At 41.5% G+C, this 12918-nt stretch overlaps 1 protein-coding gene across 3 annotated transcripts in view; it reads left to right on the forward strand.

The window, feature by feature from the left end:
* Positions 1–12918, forward strand: part of LOC137880861 (novel FERM domain containing protein) — a 55110-nt gene that overhangs the window by 35236 nt on the left and 6956 nt on the right. For 2 of the 3 annotated variants that reach the window (XM_068722400.1, XM_068722402.1), the window contains exons 2-13: positions 1587–1691; positions 2900–2942; positions 3385–3463; positions 5777–5874; positions 6513–6636; positions 7631–7718; positions 7869–7957; positions 8569–8632; positions 8746–8837; positions 9760–9834; positions 10795–10863; positions 11068–11174. In XM_068722400.1, coding sequence (XP_068578501.1) covers positions 1587–1691; positions 2900–2942; positions 3385–3463; positions 5777–5874; positions 6513–6636; positions 7631–7718; positions 7869–7957; positions 8569–8632; positions 8746–8837; positions 9760–9834; positions 10795–10863; positions 11068–11174 — 1033 coding nt within the window. The remainder of the gene's footprint in view (positions 1–1586; positions 1692–2899; positions 2943–3384; positions 3464–5776; positions 5875–6512; positions 6637–7630; positions 7719–7868; positions 7958–8568; positions 8633–8745; positions 8838–9759; positions 9835–10794; positions 10864–11067; positions 11175–12918) is intronic. The other variant, XM_068722401.1, reaches the window with a different exon arrangement.

Raw genomic sequence — 12918 nt, forward strand, 5'->3', positions numbered from 1 at the left:
ACTGACAGCAGAGTTTTACCTAATTAGTAAATGTGCAGATGAAATGCTCTGACACAGGAAGGCAATCAGAGTTCATCAGTGTACACTCAGGAGGGGATCATGAGAAGAAACCAGCGAGTGTGAGCCCTCACAGAGAGGGATTTCGCATTATCAGCACAGTATCACTGATAATCGTGCCAAACAGACGGTGTCGTGGTAGTGGAACAATAAGGCCCGATGGGTGTCCACGCATATTTCAGAGATGGCAGGCTGGAGAGAAAGAGCCAGAGGTGAAGACTGCCTTTCCCTGACAGGGGGTTAGCTTTGGAAAAGAGGATGAAGCTGGAGCCCACAGCTGAGACACATTATTACATTATTATAGAATATAGTTATAGCCTGAGACCAATCAGTAGACCATGTAGTGCAGCTTGTAACGGTAACTTCTCATAACTAACCTGGTTGGAAACTGTTAGGGACTTATGTTCCTAAATGTAATTTATAAAATGGATGAAAAGAACACTGAATGCTCAGAGGCTTTAATAGCTTTCCCTGCCAAGAAATCCAATAGTGCTTATGGCTATTACACTGATAAACAGCAGACATTAGTCATTGTGTGAATGAGTTGACAGCAACTGGAAAGTGCATGTCTGGTACAACTTGTCATGCCTGTGGGCTAAACCTAGATATAGTTATGATAAAACTGCATGCCCATTTGAGGTACATCATCTCCCAAAAGACATGTCAGTTTATGATATCCAGTCTTGCAAATTTACTTAAAATGTCTTCTTTTACATACTGAGTTGTTTCAGATATAATGAGTTTAAGAGTCTTTAGCAGTCAGACTTGATTTAAGCCCTTCACAGTGACCGACACCGACTTGCACTGTGTGATTAGTCAAAGGCCTGTCACTTATTACTCTACCTGACTCGCTGCATTGATGCACCCAGTTGTAATCATCGCTCATGCTAATTGTATCTGCATCCCTCATTAGTGGATGCTCTTCCAGAGCGAAGGCAATGAATTATGTTGAAGAGCAGCTTTTAGCCATTGTTTTCCGAGGAGTTTCTTAACAGTGAATGCTGTTAAAAATACTGTTGGATCTCTACAAGACAGTCTGTCCCATTGATTCAAATGTTCAGCATTGTTATGCAGATACATTGTTGTGAACAGGAAGAGGGGCATCAGATGTTTACTGGACACGGTGGAGGACGCCCAGGCTTCTCTCTGCGCTGCAGTTTAAGTGTTTCACGAGGATGCTTCTCATCCTCGTGAGGTTCAGAATACAGAGTATTACTGTCGCAAAACCCCAGTGAGGTTTCAGCATATTTAATCCATCCTGTCTTTGAGCTCCTCTTTTAGTGGTGGATAGGGTTTATTCCAGACACTTCAGATAGCTCTGACTGTGTATTAATATTGGATGAATCTGAGATATCTCTGGCAGGGTTTAAAAACAAGCTGAAGCATATTCTGCTAGCAGCAATTATTTCTCATGTTTGAACTCAGGACAGTACTTTTGTCGAATCTTTTCTTGGCTACATATTCAAATGTGTTTCAGATTTTTTTTGTGGGCATGCTTGCTAAATTTTTGTTTTTCTCTTCTTTTCCAGCGAGATGCAAAGGGACAGTATCTGTTTGACCTCATCTGCCACCACCTCAACTTGCTGGAGAAAGACTATTTTGGCATCAGATATGTGGATCCAGACAAGCAGCGGGTAAGTGTGTGTAAGCATGACAGAGGATATTCATCTGTACTAAGAGTAAACCTGTTCTTTTAAAAGAGAGTTTAAATGAATGAATATCCATTCAATAAACCATTCCATTCAGGTCCATGTCCCAAAAGAAATCACAAACTGAGACATCGTTGCCTTAAAATCCTTTGGTTAAAAAAACATGTAATTTGTGTTTTGCAGTCTATTCCAATTATAAGATGCATAGTACAATATAGTGCTCAAGTTTATAATGTGTGTTTTGTATGAAGCTTCCTGATTTGGTACCATTGTTGCTACTTAAAAGGAATCGTTTCATATTTTGGCTGAGTGGGTAGGCCTAATTTTGAAATTTTCTATTGAGTCAGACCAGCTGTTTCTCAATGCTTTAGCTTCAAGATAAAAGCTTCCTGACTCCAGCTTTGTATTTAACTCACAGAGTGGCATCAGTCTTCTCATCAAAGTATTTTCCAAAATGTTGAGCTAATACTTTATAGTCGTTGATATTTCAAACAAAAATGCATAGTTTCTACTCGTCTTATTAGACCCAGTTTTAAAGTTTAAAATATGTCAAAGTAGATCCACTGTGTCCTATGTTTTAAAGGTAGAGGTGTTTGAATGTGAACTCAGAATTACTTTGTGCACACATAACTCCGTTGCTTTGTGTCCATATAGAAATCTCCTGAGTGGCTATAATTTTAAAAATGGATCGGGTTTGATTTAGTTGGAAGAATGAGAATGTGGGACAGAGTGAAAAGTTGTGTTCTTCAGTTTCTTTTATTCACGCCGCTTTTTAGACGGACTGTTGTTTCATCTCGCTCTTCTGTTGTGAGGCATGTAGCAGCACTGCTTGACTCATGAAGTATTCACATATTCACAGATCATGTTGTAGACCTGCAGACAAGAGCAAAGTCCTGCTGATGCTGCATTTCCTATGCCGTCGCTCAGGACTATTTTGGTTGGTTGTTGCTGTGGGTGGGTTTGGTTTGGCGAGAAGGAAACCTGGGAGAAAGATGGATAGAATATGTTCCCAGAGAGAAAGAAGAATCTGAATCTGGCCGAAGACACGTGTGACTGTCTAATCAGCCTTCGTGCTGTAACAGTGTCTCAAGAGATCTCCAGTCATGTTTTCAAAATAATACCATAAACATTCTTAATATTCAATGCCGCGTCCGCATATTGATTTGCATTCATCTGTTTTTTTTCCAATGCAGCACTGGTTGGAGTTCTCAAAATCAATTGCAAAGCAAATGAAATGTAAGTACTTTGAGTTTATGTAATTTTTTTAATGTTTGAACTTATGTTGAATTACCTAATGTTTATTTTTATCCATATAATTTTATATAAAATAAAAACTGAAAATGAATCAGTGCAAACCCTGATAACTGATTAATCATATACTGTAAATATAACTTATTTATTCAATGACAACACCAAACATTTGCTGGTTATGAAATGTATCTAATTTGCTCTGTGCTTAATTTTAAGGTTCCTTTTCTTTGGAGTCCTTTCATTTTATGCTTTTTTTCCACAACATTTGAGAGACAAAAGTATTGCACTTTTTAATCCATGGGGATAAATCTGCCTCTGTCGGAGTCTTAAAACAGCCTTGCTGTCTCCTTCAAACCTGTGGTTTGATCTCTTGCAATGAAAGGATTTCTGTCTGTTTCTTAAATGTTTTTTTGTGCGTTTCCTCCAGGTCAGCCTCCATTCACCATGTGTCTGAGAGTCAAGTTCTACCCTCCTGAACCCGCTTTTCTCAAGGAGGAAATCACTCGGTATGAACTCCTGTTGTTGTTTTCACTTCAGATTAATTGATAAGTACTCTTGTACTGCTACGGTGTACCTTTTGTTTCAGTTTAAAAGTAACGAAGAAAGACTGTGAAAAGCAGCTGTGCTTCGTCCTTTTCTATTTTCTTTTTATTTCAGATTTTTTTGTAGTACAGATTGTGCTCTAAAAATGTTAACACAGAGCCAACATGTGTCTTTCTAAAACATTATTTATGGGCTTGCATAATTAAAATGCCTGAGTACTTAACTGTCTAAAACATTATGATAAATATTACACAGAGCACAGTTTGCAGGGGGAGTTGTGAAGCAGCGAGGAAAGTATTTTTTGTGTATAAATTCACAGATTTCCTTCCATGGTAATTCTTCCCAAATGGGATTCTGGTTAAATAGCAGAAAGGTAAAAGTGTAAAAAATTAAAAGCATGAAGGTGACTGAGTTTGCACTGCCTTCAGATAATGAAAAGGGGCCAGCTGGTATATCTGTGCATTCATCACTGACTAGAGGGAGAGTAGGCCACTCTCTCTCTCTCTCTCTCTCTCTCTCTCTCTCTCTCTCTCTCTCTCTCTCTCTCTCTCTCTCTCTCTCTCTCTCTCTCTCTCTGAGGTGTAATGAGATGTAATGTTCACCACATGTAGAGTGCTGATGGAGGGTGAAAAAGAAAAAGCAGGGTGAATGAAGGGCTGGAGGTTGGGGGAGAGGAGGAGAGAGTGATACATTATGATGAGAGTGGAGAGTGCGGACCACCGAGGGAGGGAAAGGATAAATAATCAATCACATACAAGGTTCATTCAGTGGGTACTCCCTCTCATCATATTGTGCAAGGATTTTTTTTGGACAGCATGTTAATGTCAAGTCTTTGGACACCAAAAAATAGGCAGCTTTTCCATAAAATATGGTGATGCCTTTCGTGTTGTAGGCCTTTCTCACACCGGGCATTTTGACTTGTGGTAATGGGAAAAGCACAGGTGTTTCTAACAACATTAATGATGGCTCCGTTCTATTCAAGCGTCTCAATAAACTGAAACTGAAGCAGCTACATGGAATTCAGACATCTTTAATTATATTATACGCCATGTGCCTTGTTAAAATGTCGTCTGTGAAACAGGCTCATTCAGTAGGGTTAACATGCTTTCCAGGTTAGTTCCCCCAAAACAAATTTAGGAAAAATGTACCACTCCAGTGATTTAAAAACAGAAGATGAAAGGATTGATGTGTATGTCTTTTCCCATGAAATGGACTGACAAAACTGCTGATGTGTTTCGGCTTTAAGCCTTCACCATTCACCGTATGACAGTTTGTATGCAATTCACAGGAAAGCAATTACACCTGTGAGATGATCCACTTGACAAAAAACGAAATGCAAACAAAGAAGGGGAAAAATACTTGGGATGTTTTAGTTGATTTAACTGGGGACAATACACATTAATCAACAATGCCAAACCTTAATTTGAAAGCATCAGCTCAACAGCTATTTTGCCCCTGTAGTCCAAAAAAGGGATTTCAAATTAAGAGGAAATTGTTCCACCATGCACCGTGAAGGCGAAATAGTGTGCTATGTCTCTGAGTGCATGTTTGTATTATGCAGATGTTTTGTAATACAGTCAAAACATAAGCAGCCATCAGCAGGCATCAGCACTAAATGGCTAATGAATTAGTACCCATATATTGTACTCAACGCACCTTCAAAAGGGTGTGTTGCAGAGTAAACAACGTGGGGAATGTAAGCAGCTTTTTAATGCATCTCTCCATGCAGAAAGCATTATTATCCTTTGTGGAAATGCCCTAGATGAAAAGCAGGTCTGCTGGCTGATTGTGAAAAACAACAAGATGAATGTCCTGTTCATGGCATGGGAGGTTTTTAAAGTAAGAATATTAATAAGCCCACCTCCAATAGTGATAATAATTATAGTCATCATCACCATCATGATATTTGCTTCAGATATTGTCTCAGAAAATATTTTATGCTTCAGGAACTGATTGGTTGGGCGAGTCTGAAACTAGGCTGGAGGCTTTAAGAGAAGCACAGCGTCAGTAGCAGCTTTCCCTCAGGGCCTTCCTACCCTCCTTTCCCCAAAAACAAAGCCCTCATTTCAGCTAAATCAAAAAGAAATATTCAAACCACCCATAGGGAACATGAAGTCAACAGTCTTTGAGGTTTATCAGGTTTGTTCTTTTGCTGCTCCTCCTCACTGTTTTCTTTTCACTGAGAAATGTAACTGGATGACTGAGTGAATATCATCAGTATTCTCTTAAGCAGGCCTGTCATATCGTCTGACTTGATTTTTGTCCTTTCCTGTTAGATATTTTGTCTTCCTGCAAATCAAGAGAGACCTCTACCACGGTCGGCTCTTGTGTAAAACCTCGGACGCGGCCATGCTGGCTGCACACATCCTTCAAGGTAACGGAAGGTGACAGATGCGAATGACTTGAAACCGCTTTGCTATGTGTTCTGTGACCTCTGTTTTACCAAGCCCTGTAGTTCACAAGTCTGATGCTGCCAGCCAAGCAAATATATTTTATGTGGAAAGAAGCTGAATTAGGTGATGGTGATGTAGAGCATAATGGTCCTCAAAAAGTGAAAGGATAGTCTGTATTTTTAACGATAATTAGCTAAGCGACCTGCACACTCTTTAATAAACAAAGAAACCACGCTTGATTATAACATCTTTATAGTGGTTATCTGGCATCCTATCGTCACCACACGTACATACACACATAAACAAACGCAACACACATCAGGTATGATGGCACAGCTAACATCACAGGATGCACAGTGTTTGAGGAGAGGAAGGTCCTCTGGAGGAGGGGCTGATGAATTAAAGATGGACTGCCTGGTCAGCTCCTCCTTGCAGAGAGAAATCGGCATCAGGGTCATCCGAGGGAGTGCAGTGTGGCATGAAGGAACACAAATAATCCTGGGCATGTTTACCCTGCAAAAGCAGCACTGTGCCGAAAGCCGTGGACATGGTTTTAACTTGTGTGCCCTGACTGTTTGTGAATGTTTTAACATTTCACTTTTTCTGATCCTCCCTCCAGCTGAGATCGGAAATTATGACCCTGGGAAGCATCCTGAAGGTTACAGCTCCAAATTCCAGTTCTTCCCTAAACATTCGGAGAAGCTGGAGCGCCGGATTTCAGACATACACAAGACAGAGCTGATGTAAGTGCCAAAATATAAAGACAATCAATATATCTTGTTTTCACATACAGATCAAGCTCTTATAAAGGCTGAACATTTACTCTGACATTTACGTATATAATTAAGTGCAGTAATGTGGCACCATTTATTTGTAGATTTGATAGATTATTGTCGCTTATTTGAGCAGATAACAGAGAAAAGCACTCTCTTCCCCACTCTAATAACTCATAACCTGCCCTTTATCATAGTTATTGGTGATGGTTCCTAGCCCCAGCTATAACTGGAAGAGCAGCAGAGCACAATAATAAAAGTGATTAGACAGAGCAGATTCATGCACACACACACACACACACACACACACACACACACACACACACACACACACACACACACACATACAAATAAACAAACAAACAAACAAACAAACAAACAAACAAACACACACAGACACACTACTCTCACAGGCAGCAGTTGAGCTGCTGAAGGGTTTCCTTCACACGTTGATCCATCCAACTCCCCCAACTGATTCATATTTATACTAAAAAAATGTAGTTTAATAATTTATTATTTCTAATGTAAATGAGCCGCTGTTTTAATGAAGTACATTGAGACACAATAGAGGTAGAAAGACATCAAGTCCAATTTTGATGCAGTAAGAGCAGAATGACAAACGCCATGAGACTCTGCTGCCCACTAGTGGGTTCTTCTCTCTTCACTGCCAAATTAACAGTGCTTCACTCTGAATATTCACATTGATTTGACATCCTGAATGAAACAAGAGTTGACGTGGCGATAATTACTTACTTTTTAAAAATATCCTGATTTGCCTCTGCTGGCCTTGTATTAATATTTGATCTATATAACCTCTGTCTACCTCTTTTATTCTCTCAATTAATGTATTCATTTGTTTGTGTCTCTGTCAGAAGTGTTTTGGCCTTTCAAAACTTTTGTGTTGCATTTTTTATGCTTATGGTGGACTGACACAGACGTTTGGTGTGTTGTTGCTCTCCCTCAGTGGACAGACACCTGAAACATCAGAGCGAAATTTCCTCCAGAAAGCCCAGATGCTGGAGACATATGGTGTTGATCCACATCCATGCAAGGTTTTTCAAGCTCTGCTGTACTATTTTTAGACACTAAAAAAGTCAGCAAACAGTTCTGTCCAATATGAACATTGAACATGAACTTCATTTATGTGTTATTCATGTTAAATGTGTGCGTTCAAGTTATATTTCAAAATTGTTCTCTTTCAGGATGTGTCTGGGAACCCAGCTTTCCTTGCCTTCACACCGTTTGGTTTTGTGGTGCTTCAGGGAAACAAGAGGGTTCATTTTCTCAAATGGTGAGCCAAAGACAGCGCACTAGCTCCTCGAGCACTTGCAGGATGTAAATAGACAAACACTGTACTGCAAGTCTTAATTTGACCTGATTTGACATACATGCTCTATATGCAGGGCCTTCTACGTAAAACAGCATGCGCACTACATCTGGTTGTACAGTCACACTCAACAAAGCTCATCCATCTGCCCCTACCTGTGACAAGAGCCCACGGCTAGCATGTGCGCAGATGGCTAATTACCCCAGCTTACACCCACGGATTTGAATCAGCAAGATGCTTTAATGACTAATTGAAAATGTATACAACATGGTGCATTTCTATTTAACATGTTGGGGTTTTGTCTGTTTGCTTTTAACTGAAAAGGTTCCTGTTACAGTAATGAAGAAGTACTTTTTATGGTTGCAGTATTCATACTGACTTTGTTTGGTAGCGTTCAGGTTACCCTCATTCTCCATTCCCAGTCTGCGGGGAATATTATCAGTTATTTGTTTTGTCAGCCAAACACAGAGCACAGTGGCTGTTTATGTGATCTCAAAGTGGTTGTCATGAATATTTAAAGAAGCTGTGGCTTTCGGTTTCCGCTTTCTGTATGTGTGACTGTTTTGCCTGGACAGGAACGAGTTGACCAAACTGAAGTTTGAAGGCAAGACGTTCCACGTATATGCAAATCAGAAGGAGGTGAGAGCATGAATTTTTGGATGTGGGGACAAAACTAAGATAGAAAACTACACTCTACATGCACTGCTGTAAGTTATATTTCCCTGCACGTTTTTGTCATTTTAAACGTGCAGGACAAAAAGATCATCTTGACATACTTTGCACCCACACCAGAGGCATGCAAGCACCTTTGGAAGTGTGGAGTGGAGAATCAAGCATTCTATAAGTGAGTCCGCAAATTTCTTCCTTTTAATATCAATGTTCTTCTTATTTCCCCGCACTGTCATGATTCAGTTACCTGCTCTACAGGTTATCGTCACAGTACGTTGGTATCCTTAAAATCCCCTTCCCTCTGGGTTGTTTGTCAGCGGGAAAATGAGGTGTGAGTTGCATCTGACCTTTATTGAATGAGTGTGCACTGGCACGAGACTGCAAGCACTTCACCGCTCCCGCTGAAATACAGCTCCCCTGTGTCAGCCATGAATAATATTGCAGGTCCCCTCTGTTCTCTCCAGCTAAAGAAATCTAAACAAGCAGCCTGTGAGCTCAGCGACCAGGGAGCAGTGGGGTAATGAGTCTGGCTGATGGCTCAGGTGATTTAGGGTGCGTGGGGGTTAGCAGATGGAAATAGAAGGGGATTGGGAAGGGCAGAGGTATTGAAGTTAATATGATGTGTCCTTCTGATGACGACTGATATTTTATCAGCCTCCCACTTATTACATTTTTCCTGTAATAAGGAGTCTGGGGAACTAAAAGGCAAGAGAACGTGATCTAGATGTCTTTCCGAGAAGCACACATCTCTTGAAAGCAAAATGAAACATTAAACATTAATGTCTCACTTACTATAACAATATAAACATATTGAATGGAGCCGTGTCGAGGATGCAGTGCCTATACTGCAAGGAGTGGACATGCATAATTTAATAGCAGGGTATTTGATCCTAGTTTGTGATTCGTTCTGGGATTCAGAAAGCAAGAATTACATATATACACGCTTCAACACTAAGATCATATTAGGAGTATATTATTGCGACAATGAGGGGTATTGTTTATATTGTAAAAGTCCATACTAATAGTTTTTCTTTCTTTGGTTTTCTTGTTTCGGTGCAGTAGGCTTAATTTTTCTCTGTTTTTTCTTGTTCCGTCAGGCTTGAGAAGTCAAGTCAGGTTCGCACGGTGTCCAGCAGCAACCTGTTCTTCAAGGGCAGCCGTTTCCGTTTCAGGTAGAGTACACGACAAGACAGTATGACTGATGGCAGGGAGGGGAGGACACTGCAGAAAACCCCCAGCTGGAAGTGGACAGAAGTGTTCCCAGAAGACGTGGCCTGCTGGCCTTCTGTGCTGTAACGTCAGCGTACTTTTTGCCCGGCGGATAGGACTGACACCTCACAAGAGGACTCAGAGGAGGAACTGAAGGGGACTGATCACACGAGGCCTTATCACCTTGAATGAGCTAAAAACCAGTAGTATGACCAAGATATTGTCCTTTATTAAAGGACCAGTTCACCCAAGTGATTAAACAAAAAGTATGTCTCACTTATCTTTAGTGGTATCTAACTTGATATGATAGTTTTGTTTTATTTGCTCAGATTTTGAGATATATATCGCTAAGATTTTTTCCTCTGGGGCTAAATTTAATTTTCTTGTGCTCTGCATTGAAAAATGAAATTGTAACATGTGTTTGCAGAAACAACGTTCAGGTTTCTCTGGATAATCCACAAACCTGAAGAATTTCCATTGAATTTCCTTAGCTGGGTGGTGGCAGAATATTGATATCTCAAAACCTAAGCTGTTCAAACCAAAACTACTCCAGGTATATTATGTAATATTGCATTCAAAATCTAACATTCATATATGGAGACTGTATATGAACTAAAATCACACGCCCAGTCAGTTAAATGTTGAGTTTACTGTTGAAGGGCAAACCATGATCATTGTTTTGATATTCTTGCCTGCAAGTCTGTGTATGCATTTTGTCTGACTGGTGGTAATTCAGTTACACAAAGCTGAATTCACCAGATTAATTCAATCATGATGCTCATGCACTGTACTCCTCCACTGCAGTGATGGATTTCATTGCATTGGGTGACACCCGGGTGCCTGGTTGTGTGTGTGAGTGTGTGTGTGTGTGTGTGTGTGTGTGTGTAACTCATCCTGAGCATCGTGTCTGTGCTTTATAACAGTGGACGAGTGGCAAAAGAGGTGATGGAGCAGAGTGCCAAAATCAAACGCGAACCTCCAGAAATACACAGGTAGAGTTGTAAACTCAGGAGAGGTCAGAATGTCCTCAATCCGATTTTTAGTTAATTTTCTTCCATTGTCTTAGGCACCAAGCTACTGTAGATGTAGTCTTTATATCAGCAGCACCTACTCGCTACAGTATGAGTTACCTCTGCTCATAGCTGTTTCTGTGTGCAGTGACGTTTGTGCCTTTTTGTTTTTGTTTGTCTCTGCAGGGCTGGCCTCGTGCCCAGCAGAAGTTGTCCATCCATCACCCATGGGCCTCGCCTCACCAGTGTACCGCGCACGCGTCGGAGAGCTGTGCACATATCTATTATGGAGGGTAAGAACTTAGCAACAAATCACCTACCTGCCATGGAAGTGCTGATGGCAAACTTATGTTTTCACAAGACATTTTCTGTTCAGTAGAGGCCTCACAGTGAGTATGTTATTTTTCACACGTCACCCTCAGCCACTGAAACACGTAATTTGTCGTTTCCGAAACAGTTAGGATCCCAGTCTTCAGATATAATTGTGGTTGATGCGTTATACCTGGCTGCTATAAAATCTTAAATGGATCAGGGAGCCATTAGTCCTATTTGCGTGAACTCCTATTTGTATGAGAAAACACACTTCTGCACACACACACATGCTGTAACTTGAGCCATTTGGCCCTGTTCATGCTTACAGCGCTAGTAGGACATGCTGCAGGTGTGTGCGTCAGTCAGCCTATTCCACTTGATGCAACAATGCAGAGTTTTAGAGCTGTGGGTGTGTTTGAGTGATTGTGTATTTGGTGTGCAAACACAGTGGCAGCAAGAGTCACTCATTCCGCCCACCTGCAGGCTATTGGTCCTGAACAGGTGGCCTTACTTCCCTTTGCATGTCCTGCATGGCTGTGGTTAAAACCCACTAGTGAGACCCTTTGGCCCTGCCTTTCAAGTACATATCATAACTCTTTCTACGATGAGATAAATGGAGGTCAGAGGCAGGTGTACTGTGTATATTGAGGCTCTTCTTCTGTGGGTTCAAGAGAGCCATATGAGCTTCCCACCCCCAGTGTGTGCTGACTGGGTGTCTTACAGTGGTATTAATACCCCAGCTGAAAATAGCCTGAGTCTTCTGCTCCATGTATGTCACTGGCCTGGGTGGGGCTAAATCAGGCCAGGCCAATGCCGACGATTGTAGCGCTGTTGCAGAAAGCCACCGTTTTGCCTCACACACTCCTCTCTGCGAACTGCAACTAAGGCAGAACCCCTCGGCCTAACACACACACACACACAGCGAGACTGTGGCCTGGACTCCGGGACAGGGACCATAAGGAAGGGATAAACCCGTGCATGCCGCAACCATGGTTAAGTGTCTGATCCGTATCACTACCCGGGTGAACGTCCACCTGCGTATGATCAACCACTGCTACCGGGATGTAAAGGTTCGCGTGCTGAGCCTGGGGCCTCGTATGCTGGGCAAGGCCCTGGGCGTCCTGCCCCTTTATCCTGCCCTGATGGGGCAGCAGGAGTCTGCCAGCGTCACCCCTCTACCTGGCACTCCGCTGCCCTGCGTTGAGCCCAGCATCCCACCAGGTAAACATCACAGAGCCAGCCAGAGATGTGCTTTACATGGAAGTGCCAATGGCTTTCTCTATTTTAAATCAGTGTCTGTCTCAGCAAAGTTGGCACAGAGGGAGCAACACCATTGTGGTTGTCTGTGCCTCCTGGAGGTTTTCTTCTTAGTGCCTTTGTGAGGGTCATTTTGTTGATTTTAGATTGGAAGAGTCTTTATACAGCAGCTATGTTTGGTTCCAACCAGTATACAGTATTTCAAGAGGTTTGATGTGTTTGGTGTATGCGTTTCCTTTAAAGTTAATGTTTCAAATTAAAAGCTATAAACATGGGAATTTCAAATTAAAGCAATACTTTTCCTGCTTGCTGCCTCACTTTATAAGCATAATGCAGGATAAACTGAGGCAGATCAACACTGAGTAAAGATGGCTGCTGACTCTCACCCAACCGTCATGCCTCCTTCTTATCACTTGACAAGAGTTTCATGTCAGCAGGGGCTTACACACTGGACATAATTGGTTCTAC

This window comes from Cebidichthys violaceus, unplaced genomic scaffold, assembly GCF_023349555.1.
Source record: "Cebidichthys violaceus isolate CVI_PGR_0920_01 unplaced genomic scaffold, fCebVio1.0.p SCAF_3, whole genome shotgun sequence".
In the NCBI taxonomy this organism is placed as follows: domain Eukaryota; kingdom Metazoa; phylum Chordata; class Actinopteri; order Perciformes; family Stichaeidae; genus Cebidichthys; species Cebidichthys violaceus.